At 56.7% G+C, this 19,853-nt stretch overlaps 2 protein-coding genes across 29 annotated transcripts in view; one reads left to right on the forward strand and one right to left on the reverse strand.

Moving 5' to 3' along the window:
* On the forward strand, positions 1–10,568 carry nfkb2 (nuclear factor of kappa light polypeptide gene enhancer in B-cells 2 (p49/p100)). 10 transcript variants are annotated; one of them, XM_061837536.1, is made up of 22 exons: positions 1–213; positions 2,741–2,780; positions 3,174–3,249; positions 3,439–3,479; positions 3,579–3,677; positions 4,737–4,888; positions 4,957–5,240; positions 5,331–5,435; positions 5,907–5,992; positions 6,056–6,194; positions 6,824–6,934; positions 7,002–7,139; positions 7,312–7,399; positions 7,472–7,586; positions 7,994–8,201; positions 8,293–8,462; positions 9,005–9,107; positions 9,185–9,363; positions 9,445–9,499; positions 9,677–9,849; positions 9,915–10,041; positions 10,429–10,568. In XM_061837536.1, exons 1-22 carry the CDS (start codon positions 116–118, stop codon positions 10,497–10,499), a joined length of 2,658 nt encoding a protein of 885 aa, XP_061693520.1. In that variant the 5' UTR covers positions 1–115; the 3' UTR covers positions 10,500–10,568. The 10 variants fall into 10 exon arrangements, with proteins under 10 accessions (XP_061693520.1, XP_061693521.1, XP_061693519.1 ...); XM_061837537.1 differs by having other exon boundaries at positions 4,969–5,240; XM_061837535.1 differs by lacking the exon at positions 10,429–10,568 and having other exon boundaries at positions 9,915–10,274.
* Positions 10,232–19,853, reverse strand: part of psda (pleckstrin and Sec7 domain containing a) — a 16,453-nt gene continuing 6,831 nt past the window's right edge. For 15 of the 19 annotated variants that reach the window (XM_061837511.1, XM_061837509.1, XM_061837510.1 and 12 more), the window contains 15 exons: positions 19,577–19,758; positions 18,594–18,783; positions 17,708–17,877; positions 17,075–17,206; positions 16,919–16,999; positions 15,586–15,698; positions 15,449–15,507; positions 15,294–15,383; positions 14,254–14,297; positions 13,983–14,164; positions 12,721–12,791; positions 12,466–12,623; positions 11,716–11,860; positions 11,500–11,643; positions 10,232–11,034 (listed from right to left, as the gene is read on the reverse strand). In XM_061837511.1, coding sequence (XP_061693495.1) covers positions 10,765–11,034; positions 11,500–11,643; positions 11,716–11,860; positions 12,466–12,623; positions 12,721–12,791; positions 13,983–14,164; positions 14,254–14,297; positions 15,294–15,383; positions 15,449–15,507; positions 15,586–15,698; positions 16,919–16,999; positions 17,075–17,206; positions 17,708–17,877; positions 18,594–18,783; positions 19,577–19,758 — 2,031 coding nt within the window. In that variant the 3' untranslated portion in view covers positions 10,232–10,764. Of the gene's footprint in view, positions 11,035–11,499; positions 11,644–11,715; positions 11,861–12,465; positions 12,624–12,720; positions 13,077–13,982; positions 14,165–14,253; positions 14,298–15,293; positions 15,384–15,448; positions 15,508–15,585; positions 15,699–16,918; positions 17,000–17,074; positions 17,207–17,707; positions 17,878–18,593; positions 18,784–19,576; positions 19,759–19,853 lie in introns of those variants that run through there. The other 4 variants (XM_061837520.1, XM_061837519.1, XM_061837521.1 and 1 more) reach the window with 4 other exon arrangements.

The raw sequence follows: 19,853 nt of genomic DNA on the forward strand, positions 1-19,853 counted from the left end.
TGTCAATGACACCCGAATCGTGGAATTATGTTATTGTTTAAACCGCCTCACGTTGGGCGACAACCAACATTTGACTCTCCGCTACGCTTGTTTTGAACGTGCTTACCGGAAGTAGATGTGCTTCGTTTCCTGCTGTGTTTTCCGCTCGAGACACTTTTTGGTCGTTTGGACTTTTCGCAGTTTCAGCAACGAGGCAAACGTCAGCAAATGCAGGTAAGACAACTTCGTTATCATCTCATTTATGTTATTCATTGATTGGTTAAGTCATCATCATCATCATCGTCGTCATCTTCACAAAAACAGTAAGAATAGTTGAAAAAGTTGGACAACGGTCCGACCGAACTCATTTGTCCAGAAGCGATCCGTTGATTGGGGGGGGGGGGGGGTGATTGTGCCCCACGAGGGGAGGCGCGACAAAAGTTGTCGGACTGAATTTGTCCAACTTGAACTTTTCAGGCCGTGCCGATCAATAGAAGCGCCGAACCCACCAAAACGAAAACAAAAAACATTTTTTTTTTTTTTTTTTACATTCCTGATTTTACCCAAAACAGAAATTTTGGACGGAAAGTTTGAAAACAATCAGAACTGTGACTTGAAGTTAATATTGCTTGCTTTTGTGACAGCGCTAAATATAAAAGTCTCCGCCTTGAAAAAGAAAATCTATCCGTTGGGGGCACGAATTGCCTACAATGTTGTGGCGACTAAGGGACAATGCGCAGTTTCCAAATTACTTGCAATATTTGAACGGAGTCAAATATCAGCCCCTTGGCAGCTCACTAAACGTGGTGGGCCGCCTCGGTCGCCCCTAAGTTGTTGTGTTTTGGGAAATATGCAATCAGTGAAGAATATGAAGGGCGATCAACCCGCCAACTCTTGATTTGAAGGAATTGACGGGATTCCAAAAGAATCCATCCAAGAAAGGAGCGATTTGCGCACGACTCCTGTCACTGCACTCTCCGATTGGCCGTCGTGTCCGGTTGTAAAATCGAAATCGGAGGAATGACGTCGGGCCAGCACGTCCGCCTCACAGTTCCGTTCGACCGAAGCCTCAAAAGTGCGCGTTAGCGTGGTTGTTTGTGGCTGGCGACCAATCCGGGGTGGACCCCGCCTCTCGCCTGCGAGCCGAGTCGGGAGAAGCGCTGCGGGCGGTGGGGGAGGGTGGTGGCTTTTCAATGGGTCATTCAAATCATTTTTCGGGTTGGACGATAACGAGGAAGCCAATATTGGGGGGAAAATGATGCTCCACGTGGACGCCGACTCGCCAACTTGACTTGACTTGGTCGTACTGTTTTGTCGCCGCTGACTCCTGACACTGGTGGACTTGGCGAGCACAACTCCGCCAAAACGGATGAGCTCACCATCACCCGGGAACTGGCTCAAATTCCGAGCACCCGACGACGTTGAGTCGCTCGCATTCTACGAAACGCCGGCCTCGCCTTAACCCCGACCCGGGGGCTCGCTTAGCGTCTCCAGCCGACAGACGCGCCTGTCAACTTTTCGGAGCGCCGACCTCGATAAACTACCCCAAAAATCCTGCTAACATACCGAGGCAAATGACGTGAGTTTTTCAATGATTTTTAAGGTCGATTTCCATAATGATAATAATATCTGCAGTTAATGTCTAATGAAGTAACTAAGTAGAATGATCCAAAAGATGGCGATCTATCAGCCAGGCTGCAACACCTCCGAGAGAGTCACCAAAGAGAATCGGTGATGTTTTGAAAGATTACATATCAATGATCAATTCCTTATTTTGGGTGAATAAGGAAGGAGCTGATCTGTATGATAAGGCTAACAATAACTGACATTAGCCATTGTCAACGTCTTTATCTTGACATCCGTCTGACTCCCGCGCGGTCACCTTTCACTTCTGTTATTGTCAGCTGTTATAAAAACACGACCGTGAGTTACAGACTGCTAGCAAAAGAGCTACAACGTCAGCTCCAATAATCCGTCTCTGTACGTGGAGTGAGGCCACGGCGGCTAACTAGCGAGCGCGCACGCTACATTAGCTACGAGCTAAGTGAAATTAATTTGAGCCACAAATGATCAAAGTCAAGATAAAAAATGACACTGACTTTTTGTTGCGGTCAAGTAATATCCCCGTATTGCCCTTATCTCCATAGGTCAGCGTCGCCAATAGCGTATCGTTAACGATTTGATCGATTGCGACGGGTAGCCGAGAGCCGGCCGCGGCTCGGCGGTACTCGATCCGGGCCGAGGATTTACTGGAAACTTACCAGAAATGAAAGTATTTTGTTCGTCCAAATCAACATTTGCCGCTGCGCCAAAAATCTTTGATGCAGGCAACGTTTGGAATTCCCCAGCTTTGGGTTTTCCCCACATTATATCTATCGTAGACTCGCGCCATTCTGGGCAAATGGTCAGAATCCGTATGAATTGTGATATACGGCCGTATATACGTAGGATTTACAAAAAAATCCGTACGAACTACGGCCGGCTTGCGTCCTTTTTTTTTGTTTTTTAACATAACAAATATGTCCATCTAGATAGAAAGATGTTTTAATTCACCAAATACGCGCGTCTGAAATGTAATTTCTGCGTGACATTTGGATCGGCCCAGCGTGGTTTCGCCGGCAGCCGATGATTTTTTTGGGGTGCCCCGCTAGGCCGTCGGCTCGAGCGTCCTTAAACGTGTGAAAGGAAGATGAACGACAATGCATGATGAAGCAAACGTCCGTCACGGCGTGAAAGTCAAACTTGCTTTTTCCCCACGCAGGATGACGGAAGCACAGTTGATCAACGGCTACGACGACGAGGTGAGTTTTCGTCTTTCGTCTTGATTTGGCTCCTCCTCCCCTGGTGATGTCGCGTCAGTCGTTGCTAATATTGCACGTTGATGAGCAGTTTGCTTTTTTTTTTTTTTTTTGAATATCAATTGACATGCCGCCAATGTCACACGTTTGTCAGCAAGTGGTTTCAAAACTCTGGGGGCCGGGGGGGAGGGGGGGGGGTCAACCATCAACTGTCATGAAAACTTTTCATGACTTGTTGTTGTTGTTGTTGTTGTTGTTGTTGGGGGGGGGGGGGTCAAGGCAAGAAAAGTTTGGTGGGAAGCACTGCGCTAATGTTAGCACCTCGCTGATGCTGCATGTTGATCAGCGAGTTGCTGCTTGCTAATGAAACGCGCGCCGTGTCGGGCGTTGGCCCAGTTCCAGTTCAACTTGACGCCGTACGAGTACGCCCCCCCTGCGGACGTGAAGACTGAAGTGTACCCGCCCGAGACAGGTACTCTCGCCTCACCGCTCCGTGACTCTCCGCACGTGTGTTTTTGCACGGGGTGGCGGCGGCCGCTTACCGCAGGACTTGAGCGGCTCCCGCCACACGAGCGAAATTCCTCGTGCGTCTTAACATCTTTGGCCGATGGGATTCTCGGCTCGACTGACGTCTTTGCCTTTGTGCACGTTTGGATTGCAGCGCACGGCCCTTACATCCAAATCATCGAGGAACCCAAACAGGTGACGAGCTAACGCCGGAATGTCGATGTCAGAACGGGAATCTGAGCAGCTCTGACTGACGCCTTCTTCTTCTTCTTCTTCTTCTTCTTGTTTCGCCAGCGCGGCTTTCGCTTTCGTTACGAATGCGAGGGCCCGTCGCACGGCGGTCTGCCGGGAGCCTCCAGTGAGAAAAACCGAAGGACGTACCCCACTGTCAAGGTGACCTCATTGACCGCTCACTCGCCTTCTGATGCAGGACTCCGGACGGACGCTGGCTCCTCAAATTTGAGACAGCGCCTGCTCATATTTCACATCTACTGATGAATTATCAATTACGGTGACATTCTTTTTTTGTTTTTGTTACCGCATGCCAATGCGGCGCTACGGCGGGCACAAGCCGGCGCAAACAGTCGGGCAGGAATGCGGAGAGTTGCGTCCGGCGTAAACTTTGCCAAACAAATATTCATCGTCCGGCCCCGGGATGTCGGCGGAAATTCGGCTAGTGTAGGTCGAAGACAAAGAAGAGGAGGAAAGCCAATTTTGTGGCATTATTTGCATTGACAAGTGCAGCCTCGGTCAAAAGGAGCTACGTTGTGTCTTTGTGGCTCTACAGAAAGCCTACGACCGAGTACCGAGAGGGGAAACTGTGGTAACTGCATGTGCAAGTCTGGTGCGTTAGAACAGTAAAGGAGGTGTACAGTACGAGGGCCGCAGAACAGCGGTGAGGTGCGCGTCAGGGATCAGCTCTGAGCCCCTCCCTGTTTGCTGTGCTAACGGAGAGGCTGACAGATAAGGTTAGACTGGAATCCCCTTGGACCGTCACGTTCGCAGTTGATGTCATGGTATGCGGTCAAAGCGGGGATCAGGTGGAGGAAAAGACCGGAATGACTCTTAGGCCGAGCAGCGGTGCCTTAGTTCCAAAGTCGAAAGGGCTTTTTTTTTTTTTTTTTTCCCTGCAAAATTGCAAACCAGAGGCAGGATTTCAACGAGGGTCCCTCGCCGGCTCAGCTAGCTTAGCCACAGTCGTTGCGGACGCAGAAGGAGGAGGAGGTCCAATGTCCAGCTTTCACACCACTCTGGTGATCAATGAACAACGACAGGGAGGCCCGCTCACAAGGGACAAATGTCGAACATGATCCCGACCGGGTCGGGAGGAAACCTTCGCTGCACAAATTTGAAGTTGGAGGCCGCGGGGCCCGGGAGACAACGTTAGTCCAGAGTCCTGCGCTCGCTCCGCCGATGACGTTCTTGCTGACTTGGTGCGCGTGTCGACGTCAGATCAACAACTACGTGGGGCACGCCCGGGTGGAGGTTCAGCTGGTGACCCACACGGACCCGCCGCGCGTGCACGCTCACAGTTTGGTGGGGCGCCACTGCAACGAGAACGGGACGTGCACCCTGGACGTGGGCCCCGACGACCTGACCGCCTCGTCAGTAACCTTCCGTGCGGCCTTTTTTTTTTTTTTTTTTTTACGTCTTACGTCCTTTGTGTCGACGGCGCTCGGTGTAGTTTCAGCAACCTGGGCATCCTCCACGTGACCAAGAAGGGCGTGACAGAAGTCCTGACGCGGCGGCTGCGAGACGAGTGGCGTCGGCGCCGGGGGGGCTCCGCCCGGCCGACGGCGGCCGAGGAGAGCGCGCTGGCCAAGGACGCCAAGGAGCTGTCCAAGATGGTGGACCTCAACATCGTCAGGCTCAGGTTCACGGCCTTCCTCGAGGACAGCAACGGAGGATTCACGCGAGCGCTCAGGGCCGTGGTGTCCGACGCCATTTACGACAGCAGTGGGTCCGGCCGGCCGGCTCCGCCCCCGTCCCCGCCCGCGCCCCCGCCTCGGTCGCTCAAGTGTCTCTTCCTTTCTTTCCCCCCGGCAGAATCTCCTAACGCTTCCAACCTGAAAATCTCCCGCATGGACAAGACTTGCGGGTCGGTGCTGGGAGGAGACGAGATCTTCCTGCTCTGCGACAAAGTCCAAAAAGGTGCCGATCTAAGTTAAGATGAGTTCAAGCGTCTGCGGAGGAGGTGCCATCGCCCGCGAGTTGAAAGTCGCGAGCGCTACTGCCGATCGCGAGCTCACGTTACAGCGCGACAAAACTGAAAAATGGCCTTTGGCGATGGCGCCGCGGTGTGCTGCACGCATGCAATCGCTAAATCCTACACTTTGCCTCGACGGCAGGGAAGCTGACTCGAAAGACGGAAAACGCGGACCCGTGGTCGGATCGCCGCTCTGCAGGAGTTTTTCCACGGCTTTTGGCCGCAGACAAAGTTTGCCTCGCGTCCGTCGGATCCCAAACATCGGGACATTTACTGCGCCAACATTTTGCGTCGTAGTCTCCGTTGCGCGCGGAGGAAAAGTCCCCGAAATCGCGGTCAATCCGTCCGAACCGTTTCGGAGGTCAACGCGGCCGCCTCACCCGCGACGCCCGGTCGGATGTTTTGTGCCGCCGCAGACGACATCGACGTGCGCTTCTACGAGGACGAGGACGGCGGCTGGGAGGCGTTCGGAGACTTCGCGCCGACGGACGTCCACAAGCAGGCGAGTCCGGCGGGCCGGCGCGGACGCGGGCTGAGGCTAACGGGCGCCCCTTTCCCTCCTCAGTACGCCATCGTGTTCAAGACGCCGCCGTACCGCAGCGCCGAGATCGAGCGTCCCGTCACCGTCTTCCTGCAGCTCAAGCGGAAAAAGGCGGGAGACTGCAGCGACCCCAAACACTTCACGTACATTCCGCACATTCAAGGTCAGCTGCTGTCTGTCCTCCGCACTTCGGGTCGGATGACTCGCTAAGAATTTTTTTCTGCTGGGGAAAAAGAAGGCAAACGGCGAGCCGGCGGTGCCGCTTTCCAATCTTTTAGCCAAGAAAGCCGACAAAAAAGGGGAAAGCAACGCATTGAATCCGTAACGGCCGGGGTCAAAAGTGTGTGTGTGTGGGGGGGGGGGGGGGGGGTGGGATGCAGCTCAGAGGAGCTGAAGAAACCCAACGCCCCGGGAGGGGGGGGTTTGGGGGGGCCTAATCGGCTGCTTCATTTTGATGTCGGGAATAAAACGAATTCCCGGCAGAACATTTGAACGACTTCGTTGGGAAACACCCCCCCCCCCGACCCCCCCACTTCAAGGTCTCCAGATGCTATTTCTTCTCTGCCATGATTTGCTTTGCCCGACTTGAAAAGAAAAACCGGAGCCGACGACTGAAGTGTTTGAAATATTTGTCTTCCGATCTTTTTGCGCGTTTACGGTTTTGTGTCGTAGTCGGCGGTCCGTCCGTCCGTCCGTCCGTCCTCATCTCGACGCGGCATTTCGCAGACCCGACGCTTTTCCCGAATGCTCTCAAATCTCGGCCTTTCCTTTCCATGTCGCCGTCTCATTCAGACAAAGAGGAGGTGCTGAGGAAGAAACAAAAGCCCCTCCCCCACTACGAGCCCTGGCGAGGGGGAGGAGCCAACGGCGGCGGCTTTGGAGGGGGAGGAGCTCCGGCCGACGGTGAGGCTCCTTCTAACCGTATTGACGCCGACGCCGAAGCTGACCGTCGCCGTTTTGCGTCTTGGAGGTTTTCACTTCAACCAGCAAATGAACGGCGCGGCGGGGGGAGGAGGAGGGGGCGGAGTCTTCTATCCGGGAAGCGGCGGTGGCTTCGGACTCCACATGTCGGGCTCCGCCCTCCAGCGCGAGCTAGTGGCCGTTATAGGTACGACGCTCCCCTTTCGTCGACTGGCTTGTTGGCATGAAAGACAAACGTAGACGTAGAACCTGAGTGGAAAAAGTACTTCCGCGTGAAATACATTTTGAGCAGGAACCCCCCCCCCCCCCCCCCCGCCATAACGGCTCCATCTCGTGTTTGTGTCGTTCACGTTTGGCAGCCGGCGCCCGTCAGCCGCGCGGCGACGCTCGGGTCCTTCTGGAGCTGCACAGACGCCTCCGCGCCTCGCGGAACGCCAGCGGAGACACGTCAGTCGCCCCGCCCCCTTCGCCCCCTTCGTTTCCTATCTGACGTCCCGCCTCTTGGCCTCCCTCCCGCAGTCCTCTGCACTTGTCCGTCATCCATCGGCAGACGACCGTCACCCGCCGGCTGATCGACGCGTTGCTGAGCGACCGGCGGGAAGACCTGCTCGACGCCGCCAACCGTCGGCAGCAGGTCGCTAGCTAGCGCGCTCAATGCGCCGGGCCGAAGGTCACGTGACCCTCTCGCGCGACGTCGCGAAACCAATCTTCCGGGAAGTCTCGGGCGTGTCGAATGAAATGCAATCAATTCATCCGTGACGTGAGCCGCTTATCCTCACAAGGGCCGGCGGTACGACAAGAAGATTCTGCCATTGTAATCCATCCCATTACCGGGAGGAATCTCAAAATGTGGCACAGTCGGAGATGTCAAAGACCTTTGACCTTGTTATGACAGCCGATATCGTCCAAATTGTAGACATTGGCTCCGCACGCTGCCATGTCGACCTTAAGATCCGCACCGTTGGCGCTGCGCAAAATGATGGGCGGGGCACCAAAACGCCGGCGTGCGTGTGACACGTGTGCCGTCGTTGTGCCCGCCAGACGGCGCTGCACCTGGCGGCGCTGACGCGCCAGGCGTCGGCGGTGGAGGCGCTAATGAGGGCGGGGGCGGACCCCGGCCTGCGGGACGAAGACGGACGCTGCCCGCTGCACCTGGCGGCGCTGGGCGGGGACGCGGCCACCCTGCGCGCCGCGCTGGCCCACCTGGGGGAGGGACACGCCCGCGTCTTGAACACGGCCGACTACCACGGTGAGCGGGCCGGGACCGAAAAGTCCCCGCGTGCCGTTTCGCAAGATTCTCGCCGCGTCTCCGTTGATCGCTTCGGGTCGTGCGGTTTCAGGTTTGGCCCCGCTTCACCTGGCGGTCCGCCGCGACGGCCATCGCTGTCTGCGCCTGCTGGTGGAGAGCGGCGCCAAGGTCAACGCCCGCGAGCTGAAGGCCGGACACACGGCTCTGCACATGGCCGTCCGCCGAAACCTCCTCAAGGTCGCCTGCACGCTGGTCACCGAGGTACGCCCGCGCCGAAGGCCGAAGGCCGCGCTCGGGGATCTGGAACGTCGTCTTTTTTTTTTTTTTTTTTCCCCCCTCCCCCCCTCGCATTTATCTTTTCTGTCGTCGTCGTCGTCTTTCACGGAAGCAATTATCGGGCATTTTTGCCATTTTTTTTTTCCCCCCCTCGTATTCTTTGAGTTGAAGCATGAGCCTCAACAATAACAACTCGTAAGTGATGGAAGCATTTATTTATTTTATCTGCTATGAAACTTGAAATTGATATTTTCACATTCAGTTTCGGCCGGACAAATTCGGTCGCAAGCGGCCGCGACGGACACCCGTGGACCGGAAGGAACGGCGGTCCGTCCACGACACGCCCATCCCGTCCGTCTTCAGCCAATCTTTGGGGGGGGCATTTGGGAACATCAAATCTTCTCACCGCCTTTTCTTTGTAACCTTTGCGGAATGCGTCCAACGGGTGTTTTTCTTTCAAACGGAGACACCAAGGTGTCATCTTTTCAACCCTTTTTTTTGGGGGGGGGGGGGGGGGGCTTTTGCAGTTGAAGGCGGACGTGAACGCTCGCACGTTCGGAGGAAACACGCCGCTTCATCTGGCCGCCGCCGCACACGCGCACACGCTTTGCTCCGTGCTGCTTGCAGCCGGTAAGGAAGGAAGGAAAGAAGGAAGGAAGGAAGGAAAGAAGGAGCAAGTGATTGATGTGCAGCGTATTTGCCATCAGGTGCGGATAAATACTTGGAAAACGACGAGCCGCTGGTCTTGAGCTCCTCCTCCTCCTCCGACGACGACGAAGAGCGCGAGGAGAAGGAGGCGGGGACTACGTCGCGCTCCCAGCCGGTCAGCAGCCGAAAGAGACGAGTGGGCGGGCACACGCCGCTGGACCTGGCCAAATGTCACAAGGTAGCCGCCCGACCGCCTTCAACAAGGTCCAAATTGCGTCCGCCGTCTTGGAAGCAAAGCCGCCTTTGCGTCATGCGACAGGTCAGGAAACTGCTGGCGTCGCCGACCGCTCGTGACGAGATTCAAGGCAAACGAGGTGCGTGCCAAGCGTTGTCTCATCGCTACGTCGACGCGTCACGTGCGAGCGGGATGATGCCGGTTTCGACCGAAGGAGGTCGGGGGTGGCGGCGTTGTTGTTATTGGGCGGCGTCGCGTCACGTTTCCCGCGTCCTCCCCGTCCGAGTCCATGACGCGTTTGGACTTTTTGCGGCAGACGGCGATCCGCGTTGGCGCGCGGACGAGGACACGCTCCGCCGCCTGGTGGAGGTCGTCCGCGAGGCCGGCGTCCCGTGGGATAAGATGGCCGCCAAACTGGGAATGACCACGCTGGCGAGCTTGTACCGCGACAGCCCCGCCCCTTATTACAGCCTCCTGCAACACTACCAGGTCAGGACACGCCCACTTCGCCGCCGTCATCTACTTCACACTTTCTGATTGTTTCGCACGCGTAGCTGTGCGGCGGTCCCGCCGAAGACGTGCTGGAGGCGCTGGCGTCGCTGGGCGTCGACGACGGCGTGCGCCTACTGCGCCGTCGCCGTCCCGACGACGCGCTCGCGCCGCAAGACAAACTCGGACAAGGTGAACGACATGTCCGGAAACGCACGCGCTACGTGACGGCTGTTGGCGAGGCTACGGAATGCGCTTGGTCGTTAGCTTATCTGGAATCTGACGGATGGCCGCGATCCGGAAGGAGGCGAGGGACTCTAAAGTCCGTTTCAGAAAAACATCCCCCAAAAAAAGCTCAAAAGATGACAAAAGGGAGACGATGCACAGAAAGAAAACCAAAAATGTTTGTCGGCATTTCCTCATAATTATGAATTTCAATGAATGTTTCTAATCATCGCCGCCGCCGAGTGTTGTCGTTGACGTCATCGAGACTTCAAGTACGTCGGATTACTGCTAAAGTGGGAAAAGTTGAACTTTCCAATTATTATTCAGCGCGCTCCTTTTCTTTGCTCCAATCAGAGTCGACGGTGGACAGCGGCTTCAGCAGTCAGCCAATAGAAGAGGAGCAGCCGCCCGCGGCCAATCAGTGAGCGGCGCTCGCGAGCTCAGAGTGGAAAAGCCAAGCAAAATTTGGGTCTTCTCCAGGCAGCCGTTAAGATGACAAACGAGACATTTGATGCGCATTTCGTGATGGAAATAAATATTGACGACTTTCCACTTTTTTGACGGCGGCGGCGACCACGACGGAGATGATGGCGTCCCTCGGCCCGTGCGCGCATGCCAACGTGTTCAGATGTGTCCTTGGTTATTCTCTTGTTGCCGTGACGACGGCGCAAGTGAGAGAAACGAGAGTGCTTACGGCGCCACCTCCTGTCCGGGCGGCGTGTCGCTCTTCTTCTCTCCTCCTCCTCCTCCTCCTCGTTCGGCGGTGCGGTCGCAGAGCACGTGCGAGGAGGCGACCTTTAAACATTTGCCACCGCGCGTCTCCTCCTTCCCGTCCGTTTCCTGGGGCGCCCCCCGGAGGCCGTCGCCACGGAGGAGCCGCGCCTCGAAGGCCGCCGAGTCCTCCTCGCCGGCGGACATCCTGGCACGTAGCAGGGCGGCGTAGGTGCCGTAACGGGTTTTCTGGGGGGGGGGGGGGCCAAACACGCGCAACAGTAAAGGTTAAATTCATTTTGAATCAAAGTCAGAATTGCTTCTTTTTCATTTCACACTCAATTAATCTGGAGATTACAATTGAATCCACAATATTGATTTGACTGAGATTGCAGCGTCCAATACGATGAAGAGAAAGAACATAACTTTTCTTTTACAAAGAAGAAGAAAATGGCAAATGTTTTCCAAGATGGAACTTGTTCCAAAATCATTTTTCAATGCCTTTTCTTTTCTGTTAGATGATCCTTGAGGAGTTTTGGGAGGATGCTAAAGGCTAAAAAAAAGAAAATATGATATGTAGGAGGTCTCGGGGGAAACTCGGTCAACACAAGAAAATATGATTATGACGTACGCAATCAAAACTAGACTGCAAGGTGTTTCCCCAAGTCGTAAATCCGCGAACCACGTCTGGGCAAAAACTGCAAATGGGCCTACCTCGAACTCCAGATACTCGCGCCGCGCTTTCTGCTCGTCCGGCTCGCGACCTTTGACTCGGCGTCGCGTCCCGCCGCCGACCAGCCGGTCCAGCTCGGAGGACGCCGCCCGGAAGCGGGCCTCGTGCGCGGCGGCCTGCTCCTCCTGTCGCACAAAGCAAAGCGTCAGCGCCGTGCGAAGCCCCCGACGGGGGCCGTCGCCGCGTCCCGTGACGACCTGCGACAGTTTGGTTTCGGATCCCGGCAGCAGGGGGCGACTGAAGCGCTTCTGAGAGCCGACGGCGGCCGGGAAGGCCGGGGCCGAGAACGTGGCCGCCACCGCGTTGATGCGCGTGATCCACGAACGCATGTCCTCGCTCGACCTGGCGGGAGAGAGAGAGGTCGGAGGTCGTCACGTCCGACCCAAAACGGCGTCATTTCGTGACCGAATCGGATTCCCGTGTCATCCATTATTGGCCGCGAAATTACAGTTGCTTGCGGAAAGTCGCACGATCGAGGCTTCTTTCAACGTGCCGCAGTTTTCCTCCCAGCCAGAGGCGGCACTGCGGCCGGTATTGCGCTTTGTGAATTCGACCTAGGCCGGCCTTTAACCTCCTGCTGACTAAAGCGGCCATCCTAGGCCTCGCTCCTCTGGCTTGCACGAGGATCAAGCACCCGGGCATCTCGTGAGGATAAGCGGCTCGGTTATCCTCACGAACGCGCCGGAGCCTGTCCCGGAGTCTCCGGCCAATCGCGGGGCAGATGGAGACGGACAACGGCGGCCCTCCCAATCACACCGTCCGGTGAATGCGGGCATCCCCCCTCGGAAAAAAGCCACGCAGGCAGGGTCCGGGATTCGAGCCCCGGTCCTCCAGAGCCGCGCCCACCTGAAAATCATGTTTGTTTGTTTTTTTTCCATTTCCCTATTTGCTGACGTCCAAACGTCGCACAATTTGCGCGCGGCTTGCGTAAAAAGCGGCCCCCTTACGGCGCCTGCATGAGGAAGACCCTCCAGTCGGCGGTGCGCAGGTAGAAGACGTTGGGCCGCTTGGCGTAGTCGGCGGCCCTCGTGGCCAGCGCGTGATGCACCGACACGGCGTTCCTCACGTCGTCGTCCGTCAGCGGACGCTCGGCGCCGTACTCGTCCTGGCGATCAGAGTCAGTCGAGAAGTTCAAAAATGTTTGTGTCATGGGGAAAACCGTTGGAGGAAAGTTTCCCAGAGCGGACGGACGCTCGGCTTACCTTCTGCAGGTAGAGGACGCGACCCTTCAAGGTGGCGTAAAACGACTTCCAGCCTCGCTTGCCCCGCGCCGCTGCCACACACAAAAGATGGCCGACGCGTCAAGCCCACACGAAGGCGAGACCGGTCGCCAGCCAATTGAAACGGAGGGCGAGGCGGGCCAACCGGTTAGAACCAGTTCTGAGGATCGGGGTCCGAATCCCGGCCCCGCCCCTGTTCGCTGTGATTGGGAGTGCCTTCGTGCGCCCTCCGATTGGCTGGCGACCGGTTCCCGCCACCTGCCCAATGACAGCCGGGAGAGGCTCCGGCACTCCCTGCGTCGTCCTTTGTGAGGATAAGCAACTCAGAAAATGGCTGGCTAGATAGAATGAAAAGATTTTAGCAAGTCGCAGTTTGCGCGCAAGCGACTCGTAAACGGCGGGACTTCCTTCCTTCCTTCCTTCCTTGCGTGCCTGCGCGGTTTGTGTTTATTCGAAGACGACCGATCCTTCCGTTAGGCGTTAGCATGAAGCTAGCAGACTTTGCAAAGTTCTGTCGATGGTGTTAGCTTGAGTGTGACCATCATTTTTTGGTTTTTTTAAGACAGACGGTGCGACGGTCTGAGCGCTCCCCCGTGCTGAAAAGTCTCCTTGTGATGAATGCGCACGCGTTACTCACAGGGGAACTCTGGGTACGCAGCAGAGGCTTCCTGGGAAGTCCCCCGGTCTCACAGTTCCCCTTCTTCTACATAGAGGGAGCTAACATACTATATATATGCTAACCTACCCTTAAAACAAAAGTTGCTAAAAAAGATATACACATATATGTACGTTCATCTTTCTGAGACGAACACAGCGACAAGTTGTCGACTGGCCGGATGCTTACAAAACATCCGCATTCACCGCAAGGGGACTTTTCAGCACGGGGAGCGCTCAGAGCGTCGCACCAACACGCCGGAAGCCGCCTTTGACACGTGACAAGAGGCCAGGATCGGGCAATCGAAACCGCCCGCGTGTTGGTTGGCCGGGGTAGAAGAATCAAGCGACGAGATGGTGCCACAAAACTGGCCCAGGAGATCGACAGGGAGACGACGACGGACGAATTGGCCGGGGACTTTCCAAGACACTGTAGTAGCATGTAAATATTTCGAGTCGAGTGGAACCACCTGGGGGCGCTATTCAAAAAAAAAAAAAACAAAATCCACATGTATGGATCGGGGAGAAGGGAAGCACCGGCACGGGAAGGGGAGGACACGAGAAAGTCACGTGACCAAGGGATGTCCTACTTCTCTTGCCATCGGCGTCGGCGTGCACTTTGCGCACCAAGAATCCGCTCTTGTACAGCTCGCCGTCCGCCGTGCGGTTGCGGCCAATCCCGGCCCGCTTCAAGGCGTAGGAGGCGGAGTCCGTCCGGCCGTCTGCCAGTTCTGACGTAGACGTCCTGACTTCCTCCTCCTCTTCCTCGTCGCTGGTGTGCCCAAAAAAAAACCAAAAGAAAATCAAAGTGATGGCGGGGCCTGGTTACTATGGCTACCGAAGCGCGCATAAGCAACTCACGCGGGCCACTGGAGTTTGTCCTTCTTGATGGACGCGTACAGCATCTGCCGACGAACACGAGTTAGCTTACAACACGGCAAAGGACATCCCGTGACGTCTTCCCAGGCAGCGCGGCGCCCCGGCGGGAAGCACGCCGGGCTCCCGAGGTTCGATTCTGGCCCTTCCTGTGCGCAAGTGGCTTTTCTCCCTCCGCCCCCCAAAAAGGAGAACGTTAGCGTCGTTCGCTCTCCGGCGGCGTGACGGGAAGTGCTACGGAAATGAACGGAGGGATCCCCCCCCCGTTGTACCTTCTGGTTCTTGTTGTCCTTCTTCTTGTGCTTGGTGTTCCTGGGCGCCTCCTCCTGCGTTTGCCCCAGCAGGTCGGGGAAGGCGAACGGCTTGAGCGATCGAGATCGCGGCGTCCTGGAGCGCCGGAAGGATTCCGAATCCCCGCAACGGCGAGCGCTCCGCAGAGAAGCGGACGAGCGCCGACGCAGTCGACCCGCCGACTGGACGCCGTTAACGCCGATCATGTCCCCTCCGGATCCCGGCGAACGACGCGAACAACTACCGAATGCGATGCGGACTTGTAGGAAGTCCTACGAAGACATTTCGGGTCGGAAACCGGCAATGAGATGTGGGATGAAGGCCGCTGGTTGTCCCGGACCGGGCGGGGCGGGGCTTTGAAATCTCGAGCGCGCAGACTTGCCTGGTGTAACTATTTGGGAAAACGGCAAACGCCAAAAGAAAAAAAAAACAAAGACGACGACGTTCGGACTCGTCGCTGCTGAAGGGAAAACGGCAGACGGAGAAGAGGCGGGCGCGGTCACCCGAGGCAGCCCGTCCAACCGAGCGCCACCGTCCTCGGGGGTCCGTCGACCGAGTCTCTCCCGCCCTCCCTCGCCTTCCCCGCCGCTCTCCTCCCTCACTGCGCATTTTCTCTCGACAGCTGCAACCAATCGCGGCGTTTGGGAGCGAGACTGGCTCGCGACGTTAGGGGGAAACGCCGCCGCGCTCGCGGCTAATGAGAACGGGCCCCTCCCCCTCCCGAATCTTTTTACCTTGAGCAAATCTTTGGGAAAGTCTTTTCCGTCATTGAGGCCTCGGAGGTTGGCGACGAACTGGCCGCGGGACATCCTCTCGCCGACATTCTGCACACAACTCCCGTCAGGGCAAACGTTCCCAACGCGAGGGCCGCCTGCCGCGTAGCGCTCACGTTTCCATGGAGATCGACGTTCAGCAGCATCAGGGCGCAAGTCAGCGTGTGGATGGCGTCTGGGGGGGGGGGGGGGGGCACAACGACGACGTGACGCGCGCGCGCTGGCTGGCGTGCGTGCGCTCGTACGTACGCACCTTCGGCGCCTCGCCACTCGGGGTTGCAGCCGACGTATCGTCTGGAAAAGTGAGCCAGGACTCGCTCTCGCTCTTGACTTTCTCCCACCAGCGTGATCCCGCTGAGGAAGGTTCTGGAAGGATGACACGACGTCAGCACGAAGGAAGAGATGCGGAGGAGCGGTACGTGCGGACGCTCACACGTACGCGGCCGTCGTGAGCGCCGCGGTAACAAGCGCCCGAGTGTCGCCTTGTCATTTTCGTTCTACGCGAGGCGTAGAACCCCAACAAAAAAAAAAAGACAATTTCGGGTCAGAACAATGAAAGACTTTCTTGTCGTTGGCCGACGACTACAATTGCGCTCCCAATTTTCCCTCTTCTGAAATCCAAATTTGGTTGCAGCATTTCCCCATTTCTGAGCAAAATGGTCGTCGCTACTTTCAAGGCCAACCCCGAACGCAACCTCCAGGGAAAGAATCTCAATCGGAACTGCGGTCTGACGGACCCTCGTCCCTATTATTGATCAGCATCAATAATTAACACAATGCATACATATCAAATCAATCAACATCCATAAACAAATTGGATAGTTTCCTCATTCATCCAAGACGTACAAACGCATCAGCTCTTGTCGCCGACGTTCAGCGGTGGCGCTCGGACGACGCCCCGCACCTCAAAAACAACAACAAAAAAAACCGCTGCAGGTTCTCCGCTCACGCTAGCGGGAGTGTATTCATTAGCGAGGGCTTGCGTGTCGTGTACTTCCTCGTCGGGCAAGAGAATCGGAAAACACGACCGAGATTTACCCGATGAGCGTCTTTGTGGAAATTTCGACGGTCAGAGCAGAATTTTTTCCCCCACTCTGGTCAACGCAGGCGGAACCTCGGCCTGACGCGGACTAATATTCAGAAACGATGTGCGCGGACGGCGGCTACGTCCGGAACGGATCGAGCTTCCGGCGTGCACAAAGTAAGATACGAGTAGGGCCTGCGACGATGACCCCCCCCCCCACAACGAAAAATTCTTCAGATCGATACGATTGATAAAAAGTGGCTCATTTGGAGTTCGGAACGGAAACTTTTGCCTGGTTTGCGTCGTCGCTCAGCTCCTTTTGGCGTGCCCGCCGACACCAGCCGGACGCCGCACAAGACGGTTCATTGAAGCCTTTGGACCCCACGCGGCTCGTCGGTACGGCGCTAATATTATTCGCTCTATGCAAAGGATGAAGAATAGAACGAATATTTGGAAGGAAAAAAAAAAAAAACTTTGGTCCCTTCAAATGGAAAAGATGATACGTTGTCTTTTGGTCACGGAAATTCACATTTCAACTCTGAGCTCACGCGGGTGCTCCGACCTGAGCGCTCGGTCCACGGGGAGGCCGCCGAAGTCAAACTGGCCGAGATATTCTTCGGCCACCATCCGACTGAACTCGTTGCTGTGAGCACGCAGGCAGCGGTTAGGGTGAGGGTGAGCAGCCTAACCCAAACCCTAACCCGACACACGGACTGACTTCTTGCTGAGGTGCGACGCCACGTCAGACTTTGTCAATCCTTGAAGCCGACGGAGACGTTCGGCCAGTCGTTTGGCGGCGTCGTTGGCCTCGGGGTAGAGCGGCTTGGGGGGGTAGTTCGCCGTGTGCTCCCTGAGTGGAACAAAGACAAATTTGCAATGTTTGTGTGGCGGTGGTGTGTGCGTGTGTGTGTGTGTGTGTGGGGGGGGGGGGGGGTCGACTTCTTGTTCCCACGGCAACACTGCGTGAACGCCACGTTCACCAAGGACGTGAGAATGGCGACGACGGCGGTCAACTGTTGCGTCGTTGCAATCGGCCAACGGGGGGCGCCGTCTTCTGCGTGGGAGCGGCACGGCTTCGCTTCCTCTTCTTCCAAGATGGAGGATGCCAAACAGGAAGTTGACTGTGGCGAGTCTTCCCAGTGCCCTCAAAGGCTTTTCTGCCACCGCGAGGTGACATTGCAGTGAACACGCCTCTTTTTTTTCCCAAGCGCGTGTATTCTGCCCACCCCCCCCCCCCTCAATCAACGAAATAATTGACAGTTGCAGCCCTGCAATCAATGATTCACATTTGCCGCGTTTGGAAATGGCCACAATGCGCTTGAGCACACGCGGTTACATATTTGTGACTCACCTCCAGGCGCCGTGCGCCAACGCCACTTTGAGGGCGGAGCGCCGGCCGGGCTCTTTCTGGTCCTCGGAGGTTTCCGAGCGGAACGCCCGCGAGGGGACGGGCGCGCCCGGGGGGGACGGGGGGGCCAAGCTCAGCCGGATGATGTTCTTGGCGCTCTCGCAGATCTGACTCTGCAAAAATCGCAAAGACGGCTTTCGTTGACTTCCGTGTCGCCGGTACGCCCGTGCACGTGCCACGGAAACAAGACGCCGTCACGTGGCGTCGCTTGGCGAGGGGCGAGGTTAAGGTTCCTTGCGATTTGCTCCTTAACCCCGGGAAAACGGAGCTATCGGTGGTTGCTGCTGCTGTTGCCTACCTGACTTTTGCGACCCCACCCAAAGTGGCTCGGCAACACGTTTGAGCCAACTTCGCCCCCCAAAGCACATTTTGAACGGTGGCAGACGCGGAGATCAAAAGTGCGGCCTGGACGATTGCGACGTGCCTTCTCCGCGGCCTTTCCGCGTCTCGCGCTTGGTACAAAATGGCGGCCGTGGCAAAGTACGATCGGATTGGCCGACGTGCTCCGCTTGAGACGCAATGCTGAGGTTCTGTCCCAGAAGCTCCCCTCTCGAGACAGTTTTTGGGTCGGGGTGACTCCCAGGGACAGCATTTTCGATCGGGGCTCCGGTCCTCTCGAAGACCGCAGTCGTGGACGTTAGCGCCGCTACCTCAGTAGAAATGTTGAACCCTCAACTTTTAAAACTGGATTTGAGTCTTCCGCTCGAAGAGGACGCTCGGATCCAGTCTGAGACTCGAGACCGGGTGAGGAGGACCCCTCCCCGGGGGCGTTGCCGAAATGGATTTTTATGCGCGTGGAACCGCCCCACGGACAAGGAAGCTGTCCTACCTGGATCTCGGGGCTGAGCGTGGGCAGGTCAAAGGTGAAGACGGGTGCGGAGCCCGAGGTCAGAAGGTCCACGCTGTCCAGGCTGCCGCAGGAGCTCCCTCGGGTCCCGTCACCTTCCATGACGCTTTCAAAATGGCGACTGAAAGAGTCCAGGCGGCCGTCGGACGAGGGAGCGTTCGCCGCCGACGTCCTGCACGGGAAGTCGCCGTCAGCGGCTTGACCTGCTGCGTCTGCGCCTGGAATCGAGCTCCGGGAAATGCTGTGCAGCCTGTTTTGCTTTTTGTTCTCTTTTCTTTTTTGGAGGATTCTCAAGCCGCGGGCGGCGTGCCAAGCGGACTGCGGGCCTCCTTCAACATTTACAACGTTTAGGGCGGGATTTTCATCACACAAGTCTACGGCAAATAGTCACGAAAGACACAAAAAGGACGACCGGGTGCAACGTGCGTTCTGCAAAGCTGCGCTAAAGGAAACGCGCTCAGCTCGTCAAATGCCGCCGCTAGCAAGGAGGACTGCGAAGGACCCAGTCGCCGTCCGACTTTACTGAACGGACGCTAACAAAATCAAGCAAAAGAAATCAAACGTCCGCACGCTAGCCGTAAAGCCACAAGCGTCACCCGGAGGCCTCAACGCCACCGCCAGTTAACGTTTAGCACGATGATGATTCCCAAAGTTTGCTGAATTGTTATTCCCCAAACGTGCATTTGGCAAACAACTCGATCGTCCGCCTTGTGCGATCCGCTCCTCTACTTCCATCAACAAAGAAAATGTTTGCGACACGAGCGGCGAATTTGGCTCCGGGCCAAATCCAAGATGGCCGAAGAGAGAAACCGGGCTTCCGTATGGCCCCGACGCATCGTGGGATATATTTGATGGTTAGGGGTAAAAGGTCACCACCTTCCGAGATCCACTGTACAGCGCGCGCGCGCACGCGTTCCACGATCCAAAACCGGCACGCTCGTCCCCGACCCGATGTGACCTCTCACCCCTCGGGCAGTAGGCCGAAGCCGTCGCGGCGACGAGAGTCGGCCTTCGGCCGCGAGGCCGCCCCGGGCCGGCTCGCCGCGGCGTCCTCGTCCTCCTCCTCGGACGCCACCTCTCCCTCGCCAGAACGCGAGCTCGGCGACGCGTCGGCGGGATCCTCCTCGGCGACCTCCGCCCGCATCGCCTGCCAAAGATAAGATTAGATAAGATAAGATAAGATAAGTGGATTTGACTTCCGACATTGGCCAGTGCCTGCCCTCCATCAGTACAAGTCTGAAG

Source organism: Syngnathoides biaculeatus, chromosome 12 (genome assembly GCF_019802595.1).
Source record: "Syngnathoides biaculeatus isolate LvHL_M chromosome 12, ASM1980259v1, whole genome shotgun sequence".
Taxonomy (NCBI): Eukaryota; Metazoa; Chordata; class Actinopteri; order Syngnathiformes; family Syngnathidae; genus Syngnathoides; species Syngnathoides biaculeatus.